General features: G+C 39.0%; 1 protein-coding gene across 2 annotated transcripts in view; it reads right to left on the reverse strand.

The window, feature by feature from the left end:
- Window positions 1-24,625, reverse strand: part of DOCK1 (dedicator of cytokinesis 1) — a 553,358-nt gene that overhangs the window by 81,903 nt on the left and 446,830 nt on the right. For both annotated transcript variants that reach the window (XM_090058391.1, XM_090058392.1), the window contains exons 39-46: window positions 17,634-17,723; window positions 14,469-14,573; window positions 10,620-10,761; window positions 10,302-10,380; window positions 8,163-8,247; window positions 6,337-6,423; window positions 1,538-1,714; window positions 358-441 (exon numbers count right to left, since the gene is read on the reverse strand). In XM_090058391.1, coding sequence (XP_089914517.1) covers window positions 358-441; window positions 1,538-1,714; window positions 6,337-6,423; window positions 8,163-8,247; window positions 10,302-10,380; window positions 10,620-10,761; window positions 14,469-14,573; window positions 17,634-17,723 — 849 coding nt within the window. The remainder of the gene's footprint in view (window positions 1-357; window positions 442-1,537; window positions 1,715-6,336; window positions 6,424-8,162; window positions 8,248-10,301; window positions 10,381-10,619; window positions 10,762-14,468; window positions 14,574-17,633; window positions 17,724-24,625) is intronic.

A 24,625-nucleotide genomic window follows, 5' to 3' on the forward strand; every position in this document is an offset into this window, starting at 1 on the left:
TCATATTAAATCTGAATTAAAAAGTAGGAAAAAATTAGAACTATATTCATAATAGTATCAGCCAACACTAAGATATTTACTCATTTGAAAGGTAAAATATTTGTATCTTTAAAGGGTAAAAATAGCCTATGTGATAAAAAATGAGTTAATAATGTTAGTTACTTGTGGGATTACCAAATGACAAACTATGTCAGATTCAAAAAGATGAACTTTAGCTCATGTTCCAAGTCAGTCTAAATGCCACTGAAATGTATACACTAGGGTGATCAGTTTGATGCCTGAATTTTGTCAAAAGTGACAGCAGGCCGCCTTCGTATGTCACTTGGCCCCTGCACAATTTGCATTAGACAGTTTTACCTGCCATGCTATCAGGTCCTTTAGTTTTTCAATCTTTTCATGGTCTTCTGGGTGCTCATGCATGTATTTTTCAGTAAAAAAAGCCTAACAAAAGACAGAAAAGTACCAGTTACTTCAGTCACTTCTAAAATCAGTCAACATTTGATACCTATGAAAATATTTAGTTAAGGCAAAGGTAAAGAAATCAAAGCAACAGATTTTGCTATAAAGTATTGTTTTACAAATACACAATTAAAGGTGAGGAAGGACAGGTACACTGATTTAACACTGATTAATACAAAGGAATTTATGTCTTGAAAGCAACAAAGTAGAGGAAGGAAGATTATCCCATGAAGGTTAATAACAAACCCTTTATCACACACCAGTGGCATTGCTGAAGAGCTCTACTGAGCCCTCCTCATCTATAACACCCCTACACATCAAAGCCCAGGGGTCTGAGAGTCCTGTGTAGGCAAGCTACACTGGAGGTATTGAAGGACCACAGAAGTTACTCTGTGAAAAGGATACTGAAAGTACATTTCTTTAATTTAACCTATGAGAATCTGCAGTGTGTAAATGAGCTCATATCAATTGGGCATGCATGTAATTTTTATATATTCAACATTTTTAATTGTCCTCTGTACATGTTTATCAGATAACAGCTACATGAAGTAGCTCAGTTCATTTAGCTACATTTGGAATGGACTAATACCTTACAATAAGGCTCTTTCATGAAATCAATCCATATAAGCATAGAGATATAATGACAGGAGCCACTAGAATCAGGTCATCTACCTACACGTGTAATGTAGGCCATAGAATTTCACACAGTAATGTCTACCTTGATGCAAACATGTTCCAGGTGAATGACAGCATCTGTTTTAAAAGCTATCAAATCTGACCAAATTGTTTCAAAAGAAATAGAATCCTTCATATCCCTTGGTAAACTGTTTCAACTTCACTACTAAACAAACCTTACAGTTGTTTCTTCAACCCACAAAATTCTTTTAAAAATATTAACCCATTATAATATATTGCTAAACACACGGGTCATTTTAGCTCTTCAAAATTCTGTCTCTCCCCTGCTCTCTCTCTCACATGTGCACATTCATACACACACACACACACACACACACACTTTTACATGATGAAATTCTACAACTAAAGGATGGATAAATATGACAGCTAATTTCGACTGTACCTTTTCATAGTTTGTGAAGCCTCCCATGACTGCAGGATCCACAATTCCATTAAGTAACATAGAGAGAGGGTTAATAGGTAGATTTGGATCACTTAAATGCTGTTGAACCATATTATTGATCCTATCATTTGTCAACTGCATGGTTTCTATTGCATTCTCCAGTGGACTGATTTCTACCTAAAAGAACAGTATGAAACAAATGTTCATTAGGAGCAAATTCTATTGTGATTTAGTGTGTGTAATTTTGGAAATGATTTAACAGCTGACAAATTAGTCAAAGGGTTTTGTGTACAAACCAAGACGAGTCTGGTGAAGATTCAGAGCACTGAAAAACACTACCTTAGTGATGAATTATTTTAAATACTAATTAACTTAATTTTACTGAAGTTGGTTTATATTTGGATTGGTACAGCATTATTATTGCTGCCTATGGCTCTCAAAGATCAAGTAAGTTTAAAGCACTGGAATTGCTTTGCACAGATTCTCTGAACTTCTTATTAGATACTGGGGAAAATTATGGACAAGGAAACTGCTGCAGAAAGGCAGCTCTTCATGACTACAGAAGAAAACCCTTTTAATGTAATAGTAAGAAAACAGATAGTTTCCTGATGTGAGTTGTCAGGGGTTTCTCGATATTGTACTCTTAAAAAGTTGAGCCACTAAAGAAAAATGGTATTTCTGTCTGGCCTTTGCAGTAACTCTTGTGGTATCCTCTCAGAAAATAGAAGTTGTATTGTAAACAATTGCATTCTCACGTTTATTTCAGGAGGTAGTACTGTGTTCTTCCTATTTTAGGAAATGAAGGGCAAAAGCTAACCTAAAGTTTGTATAACCCAAAGTTGTCATTATTTAAACCAAAAACCCTCAGACTCTTTAACAGTGAATCAATTCTGAATAAAGTGAGTGCAATGTGAGTAGCTTCACCCTCATTTGAATCATATGGACCCTCTACTGCTCCATGAGAAAAGATAATACTATATTTTCTCATGTACAACACCCCCTTTCCCCCAAAACCTGGTGCTGGAAATTGGTGCACATGATATATGCAAGAAAATATGGTAAGAGAAGTTCCTTGTTGCTTACCAGGCAAAAGTAAAAGTAAAGTCTGAGCACAGGTAGCAGAACAATAAGAAGTTGCAGTCTCTTAGGTCCTGCTATTCAGTTACTTACTATAAGGGGAGAAATTTTTTTCTTCATTTTGTTTTTCAAAAACAACATGAGTATTTTATTTTGGGGTATGGTATATGCAAGGAAATATGTTCAATTCAAATAACTATAACACTTGCTTACACAGAATAACAACATTTGCAAAATACCTGAAATATAGCTAAAATACATATACTAACATCAGTTGAGAAATGGACAGAAAGGCTGCATCCGGACAGGCACGGCCAAGTGTTTCCCCAGGCACAAGTTGTGCCACTACTACTTGTCCCTGGGGAACGCCCATGCCACATGAGCTCTGGTGTGTAGCTGGTTACTCTCAGTGGGGTAGGGGAAGCTGGGGCTAGCAACTGTGCTGGCTCCAGCAGCCTTACCTGGGGCCAGGGGGGCTTTGGGGAGCTGTAGCTGTGGTGCTCTTGCAGCTCAGAGCCTAGCTGGCAACTGGAGCATGGCTCTAGCAGGCCAGGCTCCAGTTTTGGGTGGTGTGCTGCTACCATGTGCGCCACACCACATTTTTAAAGTGTGGGTTTCAAACTCTAGGCCCCCCTTCCCCCTCCTGCACTGCAAGGTAGCAGCGCAGGGAACACCTGCATGAACAATGTGTAGTGCCACAGACAGGTCTGCGGTGCCACATAGCTCATGTCCATGCTCATCTGGACACAGCCCAAGAAACCTAAATCTCTACCTACCAGAAACATTCCCTACTTTGGAATTCTTCATTTCAAGGTTGGTTGTTAAAGATATGGCTATTTATCTGAAAATGGTAAGCTGGGTATGGAAAAGGAAGGTTAATTGGGGCTTGTAAGGAAAATGCAAGTGTATATTTGATTACACTCTAATTTACATAAACGCTACATAAATAAAGAAGCACTCCTATCTAGCTATCAGTTGCTTAACATGCTTCTGAGAGCCACTTATAATCAAATCTCTTTAGCTGTTACTCTTACACCTGTTATCTGATTACATCAAGGCTGTTTTAATTATCATTTTAAAGAGCACGTTTTGGGCATTATTTTAAAATTCAAGGTAACATGCAAGTAGCTCTGTTGTGTCTGTCAGCTAGAGCAGACTTAACCACTTGGAAGATTCCTCCATCTGACTGCTGCATTTGCAAGAACTGTACTTTGAATAGGGTGAATGAGATGACAAAAATGCCTGCATAGTTACTAAAAACTACACAGGTTACATTGTGAGAGTTAAATGCTAAATTTAGGGTGTTACACTGGCAAATAATTTGTCATGAAAATAAATTGCTACTGAAGTTTTTTAAAGAAAACTGGACAACTGTTACACTTAATACTGACTGAGGTGAAAAAGTGACTTTTTAACTTATACTCTCTCTCTCAGGAGCAGCCCTGGCTTTTTTCTTCATCTTCCTTCTTTTTCATTTCTGTTTCTTGTGACTCTCTCCTAATTATTTTTTGAGGTCGAGTGAGCACAGTGGATCTCATATTTTAAGTCAGCCCCAGTTACTTCAAGAAAGATCAATCCCTGTTTATTACAAATTTGAACACTTGAAATTATGACTTTTTTCTAAGTACTTTCTAAGTACCAGACCACCTTCCTATGGCAAAGAGAGATTAAGTACGTCACAGTCCTGACATATGGGTTTAGCTTAAATGCTATAATACATCATAGGTTAGTATCCCTGCTTTATTTATTCATTGACTGACTATAATTAAAAATCCAGCATCTGAATCATTGATATATCTCCAATTTTATCTTGAAAATATTCACTTTAAATCAAGCTGTATTTTTTTTTGCTATGATCATTCTTGTTGTTTGTTTTCCATGAATATTTTAGTTGCTAAACTTATAGTCATGAAAGTTTGCACATAAAAAATACTTTAACGTAAGTTTTCCATTTGTAAACATGTCTACTGGAGCCAAAAACTTCATTTCAAGAGTCATGCCCATCTACTTGCAAGAGAAATAGCCACAAAATATCTGAAAGCTGCAAGGCCTACGAGCTCAGATTTGAAATACTGAATGCTCATAACAAATCGTTCAAAAACTGTGGAACTAAACTTATTAGCAGAAATTATTTAGCAAATAATTTCAAACAACAAATAAATTCACAAAACTCATGTTTCATTATTTCAAACAGAAAAGACCACATACATTATTTGATCTTCTGATCTGAGCTAGTATTAACTCTTTACTTAAAAGCCCTGTAAAATATTTTGTGGTTCTATCAACAATCAATGAAATGTTCAAATGTAGTTTCATCCACTATATTTAGCAAATCATCTATGGTATTTATATCTGGACCATCTGTTATAAAAGCACAAGACTTTAAATTTGCTCCTAGATGTTTACCTGATAAGAATGTTTATGAACACGTAACACCACTTTTGTCATAACTGAACCTAACATTATAGGTCAAAAGTAATCCTTTGCTGTCTTTAATCATTATGATTAAATTATATTTTGTATAATTTTTCAGCTCTGTGGCTAATGTAATCCTTACTTACAAAAGGCTTATAGAAGAAGCTCTATGAGAAGGATTTATGCACATTTCTAAGAGATGCATAGTGTTAAAGGGACACACGTGCAAATCGTCTGCATACAGTGGCCTGTCAGGCAGTTTTCTTAACTCATAAGTAGAAGCGATTTTCATAAGATATGCTCAACCTGGTATTTCTTTCTATAATGATTCTGTTAGAAAAATACAAAATTAATAAAAAATTCAATGCATTTTATTCAGTTGCCTAATGCTGTCAAACATCGTATCCATATTGTTACTATAGATACCATAACTTTTCCTGAATTACTTTGGTTCATCTTAATACAACTGTCCAACAGTCACAATGGAGAAATACAAAGGTTAGATTAATAATATGTAAACTATTCTTTCCCTTTAAAAACAGGTTTCATAGGGGAGATTAAAAAACTTCAGTAACAATATTTTTATTGGTACTTAAAAATTAAGAGCTGTGTAAGAATAATTTAATATTAAAAACATTTTATGCATGTCTTTCTTAATCAGAAGCAGTATCAGCAATAGAGCTAGAAAAAAGAAGATACATTTGTTGAAATTCTTTGTGGAATTATTAAGGCATACTTAACTTATTTTAAAGTAATACGGGGGAGGGCAGGGGACAGAGGATAAAATCAACTAACTGATCACAAATTATATTTACAAAAGGAATTCAGTGAGCACCAGTATGGTAATTTGTTTGTTTTAACTTTTATTGTTCTCTTCTTGCTATCAAAATGCCCAATTCTTAATTTGAATTTTTTTTTTAGTATTTTAAAATACTTTTTGTTTTCTGTTCTAAATTAGCAAGTTTCTGCTTCATTTCAGGCATGTGACTAGCTCTTTTGCTATCAAAGGGACAGCTCACATGCTTCAAGATAAGAGGTGTTTAAATGCTTTGCTGAACCAGAACTCACAGGTTTGTAGGATTTACCTTTCTGAACTAATGTTAGAACAACATTACTTCTGCTACCTTCACATGGTTATTAAACAACCCTATTCTTCAGTAAATACAATGGGCAAGTCAGTCCCCAGTATGTTGATGTTGATCACAGATATTAAGCTGGCGTTATTACATAAACTGCACAAATACAAAACACACAGTAATACAGCATGAGATGTTTCTAATTAAGTAATCTCAGTAAATTTTTCTTACCATGAAAACTGATTTGACTTCAAACCATCTTAAAATCCCAGGTAATTTATATGCTGTCAAATACACAGTTCTCTCAATCCACATATTCTGCAAATACAACACAGGAAGGTTAGACATAGCCTGTCAGCAGTTTATAGTCTTTATCATAACCCAAGATATACAACTCTGTTATCAGAAAAAAGAAAAAGTGCAGCAGTATAAAAAATACAAAGCCAAAAAAAAAAAAAAAAAGACTGCAAATGGAATAACTGTCATATTGCAGGGTTATGTCTGCAATTTTTTAGCTACAACACCAACACCAGCGAGGTATTTAATAGGGAAACATTATTCTTTTAATGTTGTATAAAAGCTCTACCTGACTCTATTAAATGGTCATTTTCCAAATACTCTGCCTCTCATGTGAAAAAAACACATTGGATAAAAACAGATGACAGATTTTAGGAAAAGATCTAGCCCTTTGTGAAAGCTCACAAACATAGAGGCTCCTATTCCACACTTGGAGGGAATTGCAACGTAACTGAGAATACTGTGCTTTTGAAGAGTAACTTCTAGAGGTTTTGCAACAGAGCAGGATCTCACAGACCGTATCTTCCAAACTGCTGCAACATGCAACTGAGCTAAAATGCAACTTAAAAACTAGTTGCTGTTTTCAATGCAAACAAAGAGTAAATGTTATTTATTAGTTTTTGTAGTCATGACAAACCAAATTTCCAAATTTATTTTCTTGGGCACACTGACTTCCTGCTCCCCTCCCCCTCTTTTTTTTTTTTTGAATAGTACAGTTAATATGACTGTCTTTCTCTAACTAACATGTCAACAAGCCCCTAAGTCACTTAAGAGCTTAAGTATGTGCCCTATTTAAGAATTTTAAAAAAGATTTAGCGTTATTTTATTTGTTAGTTTTAGCACTAGTATTGTGATTGCTTGTTTCTTTCTCAACCAAAACTCACTAACTGCCAAATCTGTCGAGTAGCTGACCTGCCACTTATTATACAAGGTCTGTCAAGACAGGCCAACATAACAGACAATTGAATATTCTCTATCTGTAGTAAAAGTGAGAGTTTTTGAAGCAAATCAACCCCTTCTAGCACATAAGGCTGCAACTGTCAAGCCTTGGCTGGGGTGTAAATTTGTAATTCTCTACCCAATACAAGTAAGGAGGCAGATAATGAAACAGAAGAGACAATTCCTAGTTCTCTGCTTAGCAAACCAATTTCTGTTTATTTGGCACAGAGATTTCCAGGAGTCTACTATCGAGAAGAATATTAAGATTTAGGATTGCAAAGGGATACAAAAGCACAAAGTATTATTATTGTTACTACTTCTGCTATACTTCAAACAATAATAGTAAATAAAAAAAGCACTCAACTTTGGCCTGCTCAAACTGACTTGGCGGACACAGGCTGTGATAAAAGAGAGTGCTTTATTGACTATGGGATGAACCATATGGTTTTGTAAAAGATTTACTGATGTAGCAAAGACTGGTTTTAAAAGAGGCCTGGCTGGAATCCCTATGGCAAGACAGCTTTCAATGAAGGATGAGTACATTGTAAAGGCCTGAAAAAGTTGAGCTTTTTCTGCAAAACAGTCCAGTGTTCAACGAACTAAAACCAGCCTTGTTTAATTTTCCTGCTGCTATAAATGCAGAATTCATTATATGCAAATTTTTACATGTTCATGATAAATTTAGCCACATATTTCAGAATTAAAAATACCTCCCAAACACAGCAACCAACTCTCCCCGTTACTCCTCCCCTTCCCATCCCCTGCCTCCCCCACAAAATAGCTACCCAGCATTCAAAGAAAAAGAAAAGAAATATTTTTACTGCAAATTCATTATCTGGGTTTTTCTCTCCTTTTCGGATAGGCCGTGAATACTCAAATCGCTGGACCTCATTCACCCTATAGAAACTGAATTAAAAAGGGGGTAAAAGTATAACTACAAAGATAATTTCATTCAAACAACCTAAAAAAATATTCAATGACATGGCTGCTAAATCTCACTGTTAACAAGGCAAGAGTACCTGTCCTAAAACCGTGTGTGTGTGTGTGTGTGTGTGTGTGTGTGTGTGTGTGTGTGATATTAATGTTTGATGACTGAAGACATGGGCACACGGCATGAGAGATAGATGCTGTTCTGAATACTACCAAAACCAGCTAAAATATTTCATAACAACTGCTCTGCCCTTAAGATATGCAGCTGTATGCGTTTTAAGGAACATGCAAAAAACGGAAGTATAATTGTTTTTCATAATTATCTAACATAAGTTATTCACCCTGGATTTATAGATTTAAAAAATGGAAACAAATTATACCAAAATATTTTCATCTATCATTGACATTTCCTAATTCTTGTTTTTTGGTGGGTAACATTTAAAAATGGGGAAAAAGAAAAAGAATAAACAGTCATATTTTTTCTGATCAACTTTACTGAACCTTTTTTGATGGGAATTAGTTACCCTGAATCATTTCAACTTGGGAACAGACAACATTGGCATAGACTAGGGGTCAAAAATGTTTTTAGGCAGAGTGCCAGAAACATACAGAACGTCTACTTGTAAGATGCTGGTATACCGAGGTGGACAGTGGGGGAGCCATGAGGGGCCCGATCCTTGTTGTAGCACTGCAGCCCTGGCCCCTTCCCTGATGTGCAAGTACCAAACAAAATGCCTGTGCGCCATGCTCTGGCCTCTGCCACGTGTGCCAGGGGTTGCCTACCTCAACAGAGAGCTTGAAACGTTATTTTAAACACATACACACACACAATTTTTTTTTTCTCTTTCCAGGTCCTGTAAAACATTCAGATCTATCATGGTTAAATGCTGCCTGCTTGGCTACTGCCTGCTACTGGTAAAGCCTGGATGATTACACAGGTGCCAGTTGCTAGGGCAACCAGAGGGAGCTAGGAGCCCACACCTGCCAGCGGTCAGCTGACCGGAAGGGGCAGGGCCCGGCTGCCATTTAAAACCCAGGGCTGAGGCCAAGGAGGAAGTTCCCTGCTGTCAGCCAAGGGGGAAGGAGCTCTGCCTGAGTGAGCAAAGGGGGAAGCCTGACTGCACTAAGTACCAATGGGTGAGAAATGGAGCAGCCCTGAAGTGGCTCCAAGGAGGTTTTAGCTGGGCGACTGGAATTTATGTTCTAGACCAGGGGCTTTGTTTTGTGTTTGTTGTTTTCACCGGAGGTTTGGGTGAGGCTATTAGGGCTTGGAGGAGGCCTTATAGGGGACCCACGGCAGTGTGGGAACCCCAGCCCCAGACAGGGGCAGCGAGGAGCACCGGAGAGGGGGCAGCAAGACAAGGCTGTGGAGAGCCCGAGCGCCCAGCGAGGTGCAGAGCGAGACCAGTATGAGACAAGGCTGTGGAGAGCCAGAGAGACAGCGGGAGACCAAACAACGTCAGTTACATCTGAGAGGCTTGGGGCGTGGTAAAGGGGTGGAGCAACACATAGCCCATAAGGCTAGGGTGCCCCAAAGCACCCATTGCAGAACAGGGCCTGGGTACAATAGGACAACCATGTCCAAGAGGACAGAAAGGCAGCCTCCCTATTATACATATAATATCAAAGATGTGTAGGGAGAAAATTGAGGGTGCCCTTGTGGCTAACTAGGGGAGATCATGGCAACCCCTAGGACGCCCTCCTGTTACAGCTACAATAGCACAATATTTATCATGTCATAACTACCACAGAACTCTTGCTCAAAGAACTGAAGTTATATTGTGATTACTGTTTACTTGTGTTCTGATAGTACCTTAGATCCACAGCCATAGAGTAGGACTGAGCTGTGTTAGCTAGGCACATCTATTGCCACCTTGTTTTCTTTGCATAAGTATGTGTTATCTTCAACAGCTGCTTATAAAAACTTGTTTGCAAAAATCTGACACACACACACATACATGCACACACTATTCTCTAAGCATACGATTTATCCAGGCTGATAAAAATGTAGATGTAAGTTTTTTGGTTACCTTACAATTTGTTCTGATACTGGCTTGTGAAATTTTGGTGGTAAATCAAGTTTTGGCTTTAGAGTAAAGCACTGAATATCTGAATTGGAAGGTTAAGAATTGAAATGGTACAATTTAAATTATGCAGGAGAGGAAGGCTCAATTGGTAAAAGTTCCTTGCTTTAAGAGTTGTCTGTAACTATATAGAAACAGGCATATGAACAGTAAATACCAATAAAAACAAGCAGCAGAGAGACCTATTCAGTCTTAGCCACATTTACAAATTTTTAGTCTGATCAATTCATATGAGTTTATGCCCACAGCAATTTCCAAGGATACACTGTCCAGGGGAATTTTTAATATCATCGCCTGGTGGAGATGTTGTCTTCATTTTTTCTGCATTGGGAAACTGGGTTAGTAACCTTGCTTCAAAGTCTTCACGACGTTCATACTCCTTCCCTCGGTAAATGAACACTTTGTTCTGAAAATAAATTGTGCAGTGAAATTCATATAGTAACATTCAGAGTATGTTTACAACAACTAAGAAAAGGCATGTGAAAGCTTCTTCAAATGCTGGCTACTAAAGGTAGAAATGTATAAAATTTTCTAGTTTATAACAACATATATTATCATTAGTTAGTTAGTATTATGGCTCCCAATCAGCAAACTACTTAAGTATGTGCTTAAATCCATTAAGCACACATTTTAAGAAAGTGCTTAATTTCCATTTAAGGCAATGGGGCTTAAACACTGGATTAACTGTTTAATTGTTTTGTTAAGTAAAGGCCCATAGCAAATAATTAAAACCCAGATTCTGAAAAACAGATAAGCATATATTAAACACTTAAGTACCCTTCCTCTGTATGAGGGGTTGATTTTTTTCTTCTTCCTATGCTGCTGCTTTTTTTTTTTTTTTTTTTTTTTTTTTTTAAGTATGGGCCAAATTCTAATCTTCATTATACTTAAGCCCCCTCAAACTGAAAAATACCCAATCTGCATGGAAGCATTAGTGTTAGGGTGACCAAGGATTCTTAGGTTCAAAATGGGATGCATCACTGCCTCCACCAGTTCTGGCGTACTTTGCTGTCTGAACTCCATGCTACTACTGAGCACATGGAGGAAAATGAATGGCTGCATGGGACAGGTGTTTAAAAAAAAATGACTGTCCCAACAAAAACAGGACATACAGGGTGCTTACACAAGTTACATTTTTCATGTGATGGGGTCCCTGAAAGCACCCTACAGCCCTGACACAACACATGGGCACACCTGCAGAGTGCTTTTAAAATAGCCGATCGCACAAAAAATTAACTCTTGTCAAATCAGTTGTTAGATTAAGGCACTCTGCTTTAGAGCACCTTAGGGAACTTGTGTTCTCTCACGGGTTACCTTTTCATGCGGGGTGGGGCTGGACTGGAGAGAGTCACTGGGGTGGTCAGCAGGTGAGGAAGGAGGAAAGGAGCAGCCAGCTGGCTTTTGACTGGCCTGTGCTGGAGGGGTGGGGACTGGAATGGAGCTTGGTTGCCTCACAGGCCCTGTCCCCAGCTACCTTGGATGGGGTATTTGGAGGAACCGGGCTGGGTCCATGAGGCTAGGGGGCTCCGTTCCACTCCCCTATCCCCCAGCTGTGGCTGGCCCTTTTGAGAGTGGCAGCAGCAGCTGCTAGCTGCTTTGCCTGTTCTGATTTGGAGGGGGATGGGGGTGAAATGAACGCAGTGCTGCTCTCCCATCCCTCTTGCTCCCTTGGATCTGGGGGGGTTGGGGGACAGGGCTGGGGAGAGGGGCAGTTCAGCAGCCTCCAAAGATGCTGGAACACGGCCACCTGCTGGTCACGGCTGCCCCTATCTGAACAGGCAAATGTCTGCTGGGTTGGGAGGACAAGACTAACTCAATGCTTTATGTAAATGTCATGTGTTCGGGTGGGGCTCTAAATGTCATGGGCACCCACTGTCCCCCTAACTAGAGTAGACTTCAGTTTAATATGTCTAAACATTACCAAGAAAAAAAAAAATCTGTTGAAACAAGTGTGCAAGGCATACTAGGGATTCCTTACATCTGGCTGGACAGTTCTCTATAATCTATACAGATATAGAAGCTAATGATCAATCTTATCTTAACTCTAGCGCAACATACTTCGCACAAAGCCAAGGATATTACATTTGACTTAATATATCTAAGAAGATTGAAACATATTCATTCTATCAAATACACATATACTAATATTTTGGTCATTGGAAAATAACGACTTTTGTGTTGCTTACTGCTAAGTTACCTGTATTTCTATATATTGATCCGTCACTAAGAATGAAGCAAATTAAAGAAACTGCATACAACTACTCTGACTTATGAATTGAACAGCTATACTTAATTCTAGCAACAAGCACATTACATAGGAGGGCTTAAGTTTGTAGAGTTAAACTGACCAGCATTAAAATAAATTTTGATAGAAAAATAACACTGTAATGTGAAAATACTTTATCTTATATTGATTATTTATCTCAGAAGTAACACTTGTTGAAAAAAGTAATAAACTTAATAGTAAAACAATGGCTTATGGGCAAAGTACTCTAATACTTTCTCTAATAGTCAATTAGGTTTGGTTCTGCAATGCTGCTCCTTCAAACTGACAACAGCCAAAATAATATTTATCTCTATCTAAGCAAATAAATATGAAGACAGATGTATAAAAAATGAATAATTCAATTTAACTTGAAGAGAAAGAATACCAGGAGACGCATGTACTGAGAACTTTGTCAGCAGCATAGTTAATAGCCAAATGTTACAGTTTTTATTGCTAATATGGAAGACAAACTGACCCTTGACAAACAATTTGTGAAGCATAATAAATGTGTTGCCGCAGTAACACCAAAATTATTCAGTTGTGAAGAAGAAAATCAGTTCAATATTAATATAGCTGGTTAACTCTATTCTTAGTTTGCATTATATTCCTTTGAATATACAGATAACATAGTGCTTCAACTGGAAAATTGCGTGTTGTACTCCCTGTACATTTCCTGAATGTAAATACAGTTGAGTCTGAGGCGGAATGAGCAAACCCTCTGTCAAGTCCATTCGGTGCCTCTTGTGATCTTAATATAATCATTCTCTACACAGTTGTATTTAGCACCTTTAAATCACTGACAGATAACTCAGTCCATAGGGGGTAATGTGCACTCTATTACAGGTTTGCATACATTCACGATAAATCCGAGACATAATACCCTCTGAGAAGTAATCAGTGACACATTGATATATTTTATTTTATAGTTTTGAAGATTACTGTTAATCACAGCCTGTCTCGGTGGTTTTGTTCTCCAGGAATATTATAAAATGTTTATTCAATTATTTTCTGAGAAAGCAATTGAGTTTCAGGGTCTCAAATGAGCTACTGTTTCACATATATAGAACAATAAAAACAAACATTTGCAACTAAAATGTCCAAAGCCCTGGAAAATGTATGATAGGGACAGTCTCGCTCTTATAAGGCATGATGCTTATTGATCTTTATAGGACCTTCTTATTTTCATTAGATTCAAACAGCTTAATTGGTGGCGGGGATCATTCTAGTTCCTGGTTAGTTAGGTATCATTTTAGCACGATACTTACAATGGAACTATTTTTCATGTCCACAACTCCTACAATTCTTTTTTGTTAAGCCTACAGAATATTGCTTGAGTTTGCAAATTAACTATGATATACTGTAAGTAAACATTTGAGACGCGTAGTATTCAGAAGATGGTAGAAAAATGTTATTAGATGTAACTTTTTAAATTTAAACTACAGTTCAGACAAGAATAATATATTAAACTTCTCTGAACCTTCTAGTATTATAGAAGTAGAAAACCTCTCTCTCCTACGATCATTTCTTGTACCACTGTATTAAAGCACTGGGTCAAGAGCACAGTCAGTCATTTGGATTCAGAAGTTGAAGGTTATTATATCTGCTTTTCCCAATTATTTGAAAATTAAATATTTATAAAATACTGAATATGCCATAAAGAAAAGCTCCTTTTAATACAATTCTGCTAGATCAAAAGGGAAGAGAAAATGCCAGTGTTTGCTCCACATAACTACAAACAGATTACTATTTACAAATGAATTGGACTTTCCAGTGATGCTCTATATTGAAGGCAATATCTTTTGCAGAAGGAAAAGAGAACCTTTTCTAATCAGTGAATTAATATTTACCCGTAAAAATGTAGGGAATCCTTGGCCGTAGTATCCAACAGCAAAGTAATCTGGTTTAGGTCTTATCACTTTTACAATATTTTCATAGAACTGAGCTTGCTTTCTCTGCAATGGAAACAGAAATAACATTTAACTTAAAAATGTCTTTCACAGACACAACCTGGAGAACAAAAGAAGTGTCTGTGTGCCTGTGTGTGTATGGATAAGGTAGAAAGATGAATAAAGAAATACACACACACACACACCCCCTCTCCCTTTTTATATATAATATCTATGTGTGTATACATGCATGCACGAGCGCATACGTGTGTATGTGTATTTCTTTATCTTTCTACCTTATCTATTTATCCTCCTTTACTCAGCTTTCTATTTTTTCTTTATTCATTGTTTTAAGCAGCTAAAGTAATTCTTTATTTTTTTTATTCATCCTTTTTTATCTGGTTGAAAGACATTTTATTCAAGGCTCAGTTGCCTCAGGTTAGCTTTCACTTACTCAGGACAATTGTGTGGGATACCTGAACAGTTACCACTCCGTAGCTGTTCTGTGACACCATACTTACCCAAATCCAAAATGACTCTGAATTTAAGCCCCCCGCAATAATTAGATTTTATACATAGAAAATGTATACATTTGTTATAATTTCCCATACATAGAATATAATTATTGAAGGGATATCTTAAATTTTCTCACCCTTCCCCACTCCTGCACTGCAGCAAGGAAAGCAAGGGGCTAAGCAATGGGGTGACAGGTGTTGAAGACAGTGAGGCAGGTGGTTGGACAGCGGGGTCAACCAACCTGCTCCTGCCCCTTAATGCTTACCCCCTCCATGCCTGTACCCCCTGGCATATGCTGCTTCCCTTGGTGCCAGCCCCCCTGCAGACTCTGGCCCATGCCTGCCCACTGACCTCCTCAACCCCGATCCTCTCTTGCTTATCCTCTGGCTCCAGCCCCTGTCCTAGCCAGGCTCAGTAGTGGTAGCAGCTCCATTCTGAGCTCTAGGGTCTAGCTAAAGCTGCTGCCGCCACAGTCGCTGTTACCAGGCTGTCTTGTGGCCTAGAGGCAAGCATATGATCTTTGCTCTGGGCTGAAGTGTAAGTGGTGGAGGTGGTGGGAGCAGACCAGGAGACAGGTGTTTGGGGGGGTAGGCAGCAGTTGTGGCTGCAGCCCTAATCCTGGGTCAGGGCTCAGGGTTGTGGACACAGCTACAGCTGCAGTTGCAGCCCCAGCCCCAGCCCCAGCCCCAGCCCCCTCCTGCCATGCATGTTAAATAGGGGAAAATACCTCATACTGGATTCAAGTAAATGTGGTAAGTCCCTGCCTTGTGTTAATTTGCAGCAGTCTGATTCACAATCCGTTTCCTATCTCACAGGGTGATTCTGGAAATTATAGGTTGATGAAGCACAATAAGCTCTTTCTGATGTGTATATAGTATACTGCTTCTTCACCACTTAAGGCTGGAGGGATTTATTAGATAGATGGATGATAGATGTCAGTTAAGTGGCAGTTGCACCATCCATCCATACATCCATGGCTACCAACACTATCATGGATATTTCTCACCATTTTTTAATGAGTTTAATGAGTTGGGTTGGAAAAAAAATTCTCATCCTGTAAAAAAAAATTGTGATTACAAAAGGTTTCCTGTCCTGCACTAGGATAAATCTTAGATTTGTCAATCCATTTGTGGCAAAACAATGACAGCAAACACATGCAAACATTAAGGGCCCTTGGAGCATGGGAAATTGAGGTATAAGACTTTGAACTGCCTGATTTGTAGCATGATTATAGATCTACCTGTTAAATGCCCTAAGCACCGTACTAGCAGCTCTACTGTGAGCCTCTCTAATTAAAGCATCCCACTACGCCCCAGAGCACATGTAAAGGCACCCTGAATTAACAGCGACTGCTCCAATGAAAAAAGTGACATTAAATTGCAAACAGTAGGAAAAAAGGTAACTGTTAAGGGAAAGTGACTTTTTATGGGAGAATAATTATTTTTTACTTTTTATTTTTACATCCTAAACTTAATAAAAGTACATGCTGAGGACCATGTGGCAGGTTTTTCCTGGAAAAGCATTGTTTGCCTTAGCCCAATAGTAATAGATCCAATGAGCTACTCAAGAGCTGCATGGATCTCTCCGAGGCATGTGAAAAAAGTCTTATGGACTTCATGATCTGTCATGGAACAGCTCTCAGAAAAAAAACTTTACATTTTGCTTACGCAAAACCTCATGGCTGTGTTAAGGCAAGGTTCTCTGAGTAGTTGTGCTATCTTTTATAGACCAACTGAGTAGTTGGCAAAAACGTTAGGAGGTGGTACTATTATATTTCAAATGAATACATTTAACTGTTTATTTCATCATCCAGTTATTGAAAGCTAAGCCACAATAATTTACTGCCTGTTTTATTCAAGGATAATTCACCATATTTACTCAAATATAAAATAACCCCCAATAATTAGATTCTATGTATAGCAAATTTATAAATTTGCTATAATTTTCTGGGTGTGCAAACTAATTATTGGAGGTTTGCCTTGAATTTGTTTCCCTTCCCCCACCATTACAGCAGGGAAAATATTTTAAAACTTCGTACTTCCTTTAACCACAAGAATCAAGGCATTACGGCTGCTTGCCAACGTTAAAGAAAAAAAAGAAGAAGCAGTGCATTACTTCAACCCAGCTCCGAAGTGTCTATATAGATTGGGCACTGTAGCAGGGCTTTCTGGCACTTTTACCTAAAGCTGATTCAATCAGCTATTAGATAGAAGCACCAAAAAAGCCCCAATGAAGTGCGCGATCTATAGAGACATACTGCCCCGCCTCTTTTGCACATGCACAGGACTTGGCATGGAAGCACAGGGAGTTTAAATAAAAGTCTTTTTTTGTTTTTTTTATGTCTTCAAGCAGCCATTGTAATCAGAGCATTTTTTTTCCAGTGCAAAAACATATATATTTCTTCCATTTAAGTGAGTGCCAAAGATGGCCAACTAAATGACCAGCAAGCCAGCCAACATGTGCCCCAAAAGATCAAGTACATCAACCTTCCCACTTGGTTAGTTTAACGGAGGCTAAAGGAATTTTCATTATTTTTAAACCTGAAAAAAAGGAAATTCTGCCAAAAAACAATATATAATGTCTGTTAAATTGAAGTGAAAAGAAACCTACCAGCAGTTCACTGAGTTGTTCATAATCAAACATTTCATTTTCATACTGTTCTGCAAGTTCTTTGCCCAAGGCAATGGCCTCTTCCCACATCTGTTGGAAAAAAAACGCAACTGAATTATATACCTTGGTTAAACAACAACATTGGATTAAAATAAATCTTAAAAAAACCACAAGCAAAATACATTTTGCTATATGCCTGAAAACACTATGAATAAAATGTGCATACAATGTGACAAAACAAATATTTGTTTCAGCTTCTTTCATGTATGTCTTTTATTCTCTGAAATTTAAATAAAAAGAAAAGCAACTAAAAAAATAAGAATGTCTCTTGCTAACCAGACTAGTGACACAACATATTCTTCTGCACACTTTTATCTAACTTGGAAATCCTAAAACTTAGGTAATCTGATTTGGTTACTAATTATCATCTAATATCCACAGCAGATAAATCAGGCAGTACACGGGAGATACTTCTTCTGATTTGTACAAATATTCATTATATTTCCAATGGCATTTTCTACTCCTGTTCTTCAAGCGTGAGATTCAACTGCAGTCTAAACTGACCGAATTGTTTAACAATTGCTATTCCAGATTCTTCAACTATCTGGAATGCATAACAATGTTTTAAATATTTACAGGTACTCTTCACTTTTACTACCTTCAATGTGAAAAAAACCCAAAACCAACTTTACATTTACACATGAGAAAATCTAAGATCAGGCCTGAAAATCTGTTTTTATTGCTGAATGTTGTTAAGAGCAGCAGGAGCTGAAAAAAGGCAGAGAGAAAGGGCAGAGCACATTTCCCCAGCTCTTCCTGAAGATACCTGCCTTGGAACAAAAAGATCTTTTAAAATGAAGTTCCCTAAAGATGTTTAGAGCTGGTTGCTGAGAAGGCAGAAGAAGGAATATTTGTATATATGAAAACAATTCACGGACCCTTCCTACATAGACACCTGATCCCTCTACTTGCTCTGTTGGCAATGGTTGAGACTCCTCAGACCCTAAAGCTTTTCTCAGCACCTCTCTAAGCAAGGGATCTGCCACTCTTCTTCCTTACATGAAGGAGGAAGTGGTTGATGGAAAGCAGAAAACCTGGTGGACCTTATTCACCCAGTTTTTTGCTGCCTTTTCTTTCCTCTTGAAGCTCAGAGTCAGCAATGGAAAAACAGGTAGTTCTGCGGGAAAGTGGGAGAGGCCTCAGCTACATTCTTAAAATCATCTCAGGATCCCAAAAGTTGAGATGTGTAGAAAGGGTCGCAAGTGTTACCTGTAGTCCACGTTAACTCAGAGACCAAAACTACTCAGAGATGCAGCCATAGATTACATGTAACAAAACCAATGGGCAAGTCTAACTGAGGGCATCTACACATGCCATTGAGGTGACATAACAAACTCCAGCATAGTTTGTATTAAAGTCAGCTGCTTCTGGGTGCAGCATCTACATGGCTCCTGCAACTAAAGCAGTTTGAGCCAGGGCGGAGCAGCCCCAGGCTGGCTGAGGTCCAGGGGGGTCAGCGTCAGGCTCTGGGTGGTTATGGAAGCGGGGCTGACTGGGGCAGGAGGGTGCTAAATTGCAGGGCCAGACAGCAAGCAGCTCCCACATTAAAATCCTTTTGCTTCAGTCAGCCCATCACCACCTACATATGCATTTCAGTGGAGTTAAGTACTCTAACCCCAGTAGTACCATCTTAAGGTGGAGTTAATTAATTTACTGTGCCCTAATAATGTTGCATGTGTAGATGGTGATGCTTTAGTGCGGAGCTAATTAGCCAACTCTGCAGTGAAGTGCACTTGTAGATGTGCCCACTGAGCAGTAATCAGTCTGAGCAGTAATTTAAGTGATTCAAACTGAGATTGCCCCTCCCCTCCCCCCACTCCCTCCAAAAAATAATGCAATTGGCTAAAAACTGATGAGATTTTTAGAAAATATAATATCTGATAAGCTTGCAGAAGGTAAGATTCTGAATGAAAGTCATCATGGCTTCGTCATGGACATGTTTTGCCTTCCCAACCTCATTTCCTTCTATGACCAGGTAACTTGCCACCTGGACACAAGAGAGCAGGTTGACATGTATACCTTGACCTCCAAAAGGCCTTTGATTTAGTATCCCACAATGTCCTCATGAGAAAATTGGAGGATAGTGGGCTTAACTCTGAGCCAGTCAGGTGGGTGAGAAACTGGCTGCAGGATAGAACCCAGAGAGTCATAGTGAATGGGTCTGTGTCATCCTGGCAAGAAGTGGGCAGTGGTATCCCGCAGGGGTCAGTGCTTGGTCCAGTACATTTTAACATCTTCATTAACAATTTTATTGCGAGGGTGAAAAGCTCACTGGACAAGTTTGCTGATGATACCAAGTTATGGGGGAGCATGATCACGCTTGAAGTTAGGCAACAGATACGGGTGGACCTAGACAGGCTAGCAAGTTGGGCAGATCAGAACCTGATGAAGTTCAATGTCAAGAAATGTAAAGTGCTCCACCTCGGGACAAGCAACCCCCAACACACTTACAGGCTTGGCAGCACCAAACTGACTAGCACCACAAATAAAAGGGGTCCAGGGTAATAATAGATCACAGTATGAATATGAGCTGGCACTGCGATGCTGTAGCTAGTAGGGCAAATAATACTCTGGCATGTATCAATCGATGCATCTCCAGCAAAACCAAGGAGGTGATTCTTCTGCTCTACTCAGCACTGGTGAGGCCACAGCTGGAGCGCTGCATCCAGTTCTGGGAACCACACTTTAAGTAGGACATGAACAAGCTTGAGAGAGTCTGAAGAAGAGTCACCCATATGATCAGTCTTTTAAGTTAAGTCAAACAAGGTAAGGCTGAGGGATCTGGTACTCTTCAGCCTGAGGAAAAGAAGGCTGAGAGGGGACCTGGTATCAGCTTACTGCTACAGTAGAGGAATACATCAAGGGCTCAGTGAGCAACTGTTCACCAGGGCACCCGAGGGGAAAGCCAGGAGTAATGGCCACAAATTCCTGGAAAATCGATACAGTCTCAACATTAAGAGAAACTTCTTCACAGTCAGGGTGGCCAGACTGTAGAATAGACTCCTACCAGAGGTAGTGCAACCACCTACCCTGGAGATCTTCAAGAGGAGATCAGACAGTCACCTTCCTGGGTTCACGTGACCCCCGGTTGTCTTTCCGGTTTGGTGCAGGGGGTTGAACCCGACTGATCTTCTGAGGTCCCTTCTAGCCTTACAGTCCATGAGTCTATTTTGAGCCACCCAATTTGATCATGTTTTCAAGCATTTCTATGAGGGCTAGAAAATATATTTTAAATTAATGCTGAAATTAAAAATATTTAAAAGGGCCAATGTGGTCTCTATTTTTAGGAAGGGGAGGAAAGAGGACCCGGGTAATTATAGACCTGTTAGCCTCACCTCTATTCTTGGCAAGACCTTAGAAAAAATCATAAAGAATCACATTTGTGGGGGGCCAGTGGGTAATACAATGTTAAGGGGAAACAGCATGGGTTTGTAGCAGGCAGATCCTGCCTGACTAAACCGGTCTGTTTTTATGACCAGGTCACAAAATGCTTAGATGCAGGGGTGGAGATGGATGTTATTTACTTGGACTTTAAAAAGGGTTTTGCCACAGTGTTGCACCCAATTCTTACAAGCAAACGTAGTGGCTGTGATGTGCATTTTTTCACAGTAAGGTGTGCTTACTGGCTTATGGGACACACCTAGAGAATGGTGGTGGATGAGGCGGTTTCTCCCTGGAGAGATGTGGGCAGTGGTGTCCTCTAGGGCTTTCTCCTTGGACCAGTGCTGTTCAATATCTTCAACAATGATTTGGAGGAAGGGGGTTGACCAAATTTGCGGGCGACACCCAACTATGGGGTATAATTAACACACTGGAGAGCAGGGAGCGAATCTAGGTGGATTTGGATAGACTGGGGAAGTGGGCAAATCAGAATAGGATGCAATTTAACAAGGATAAATGCAAGGTGCTGCACGTGGGGAGAAAGAATTTCCAATACACCTATAGACTGGGAAGTACCATTCTGAGTACTACAGCAGTGGAAAGGGATCTTGGAGTCTTAGTCGACGCAAACATGAACATGAGTCGCCAATGTGACAAGGTAATAAGTAAGGCTAACCGCACTCTTTCTTGCATTAGTGGGTACATCACAAGCAGGTCTAGGGAGGTGATACTTCCCCTCTATGCGGCATTGGTCAGGCTGCAGCTGGAGTACTGTATCCAGTTTTGGGTGCCATACTTCAAGAAGGATGTGGATAACCTTGAGAGGGTTCAGAGAAGGGCTACTTGTATAGTTGAGGGCCTACAGGTAAGATCCTATGAAGGCAGACTGAGGGACCTGAATCTCTTCAGCCTCTGCAAAAGAAGGCTGAGAGGTGATCTTGTGGCTGTCTACAAACTTTGTGGTGGTGGTGGGGGAACAGCAGGGAATAGGAGATACCTTGTTTACTAGGGCACCTCTTGTGGTTATTAGAAATAACAGCCACAAACTAAAGGAGAGTAGCTTTAGACTGGATATCTGGAAGAAATCTGTATGGTGAGGTTTGCCAAAATATAGAATGGGCTTCCAAAGGAGGTGGTGCTTTCCTCTACCTTGGAGGTGTTCAAGAAGAGATTAGACAGGCACCTAGCTGGGGTTATTTAACCCCACACTCTTTCCTGCCTAGAGCAGGGGGTCAGACCTGATGATCTACAAGGTCCCTTCTGATCTCTATAAAATCTATTTAGTAACCATTAAACTTGTGTACAATTTTAGGAAAAATTAAAATATTTATTTTTTGATATAATACTTGTGATAAAACAGTGAGTTACCAAATGAAGTCCATTGGTGTAAGCAATAGACAGAGCTAGAAATGATTTTGTGAGCTCAGGTAGGCCATGCAATTCAATCGGACAATACAGTTTGAAAGATCCTGGTAATGTCTGCATCCATTTGCCCATCTAAATCTGTTCCTTTTCCTGCAGAAATTAAATTCCTTCTGTCTCACCTTTTGGAACCTCCAATGCCCCCACCCCACCTCAAACCCCCACCCCAAAAGCAAAAGACAAGTTACTTCTTACCCCATGCACAGCAACCTCCATTCACACTTTTCTCTGATAGCAGGAAAAAATTCCTCCCCTCTAGCCTGTTCTGTGCTCTCTTCTTTACTGGGGGCTAGGAAGTCTTATTGTGCAGCTGCCCTGTGTAGTCCCAAATTGGAGGCCCAATCTCATCTTAATGGCACCAAAAAAAACAAGTCCTTGCCTGGTCCTTTCTCAATGGCCACCTCTAGAAACCTGTACATGTTAGAAGCTTCTTGAAATTGAGTCAAACAGCTCACAGCCTAGAAGAACAGCCAGTCTAATAGCTGCAGGAAAGGGAGCAAAGAGGGAACCTGAAGCTGAAGAAAAACAGTTGTCATCTGATGGGTTGAAAGGACAGAAGAATCTAGAGTGCCAAAAGGAAACCTCTGCTATTTGCAGGGCAAAAAGGTCATAGCCTAACAGGACAAAGAAAAGACATAGGGAATATGGATTTGTGGATCAAAAAGCTACAAGATGCAGAAGAAACTATAAGAAAGACAATCTTTAAAGTCAGGTTTTTTCCATGTCAGGGGGCATGGCGTTTTGCCACATTTTTCTTTCAACTGTCCTTGAAGTAGAAGGAACAAGAGATCTAGAATTTCAAAGACTGGCTCTCTGTATATCAGGGAAGAAGGAACCACATCTGTGTCACAGCAGAGACTGGGTTTAAGTTCTGCTGTCCAACTGCATGCTCTGGGACTGTGAAAGCCAAAAATAGACCTTGTAGCTTTAGGCAACTCATTTATGAATTTTACCTCAGGCCCCCCACTGTAAAATTGGGTTCATAATACTATTCACCTCACTTAAAGAGGAATGGAATGAATATGAGTTAGCTAATGCTTGTGAAAAGTGCTTTGAAGATAATGTGTGCAGTGGAATTGCTAATTACTATTATCATAATGAAGAATCCTTGCTTGATAAAAATTGCATGGTGATTGCTGTCCTAGGCAAGTGACCTTTTTTTTGTAAATGCAAGACTTGATTTTCTTAGACAAATTATATATACAGTGAGCTGCATATTTCGTGTGTGTGTGTGTGTGCACGTGTGTGTAATGAGCTGCATATTTCCTATAGTCTAAGAAAATAAAATCTTGCATTTCCAAAAAAAGTCACTTCCCTAGCATGCATATATGTATATCTATATGTATGTAACATTTATTATAGAATAATGAATGAAAAATATGTCTTAACTTTAATAAAATGTAACATAACTTTAATAACCAGGAAATGGTTAGGAAAAAATTCTAATATATCCTTATACTTTTGATATTTTAGGCTAACTTATTCCTGGCTCAGAGCAACACTATTCAGTAAATTTATAAACCTGTAAATCTGTAAACCTAATATTTATAGTTTGGCAAATCATCAAGTGTAGAATTTTTTAAAAAAACATTTGACCTTTCTTCATTGTGAATGCTTCTTTTTAACTTTAGTCATGTTAACTTCAGCATAATTCCATTTTTTTTTAAAGTATCCTTATCTTAATTTCTACAACACTGGATTTCTATTTGGATGCTCTAGGTTTAACTATTCACTCTTCAAAAACGTGATGTCTCTATGCTCTTATTTTGTGAAAAAAATTACTTTGAAACTAACACTAGTCAGTACCTTTGGTCCTTTCATTGAACTCTGCATCAGTACATCAGTTCTATCAACACAACTCCAAAGTATCCTCAGTAACTGAAAATACTGGTTTAATATAAGTGGTTTCATATAAATGTATTGTATCACTTAAACTAATTGCTCCAAATCTTCAGCTGGTATAAACTGGAATAGCTGTACTGTCTGTGCTGCTACTCCTATCAGTTCACAACTTTTATTGTTGTAATGGCCACAAGCCCATCAAGTTCAGAAATGAACTGTCAGAGAGACTGCATATATATAAATGTGCATATAAGCAAGTCCACTGATATCACAGCATCAGACCAACA

This window comes from Crocodylus siamensis, chromosome 7 (assembly GCF_052110815.1).
Source record: "Crocodylus siamensis isolate JL-2025a chromosome 7, ASM5211081v1, whole genome shotgun sequence".
NCBI classification, from domain to species: Eukaryota; Metazoa; Chordata; order Crocodylia; family Crocodylidae; genus Crocodylus; species Crocodylus siamensis.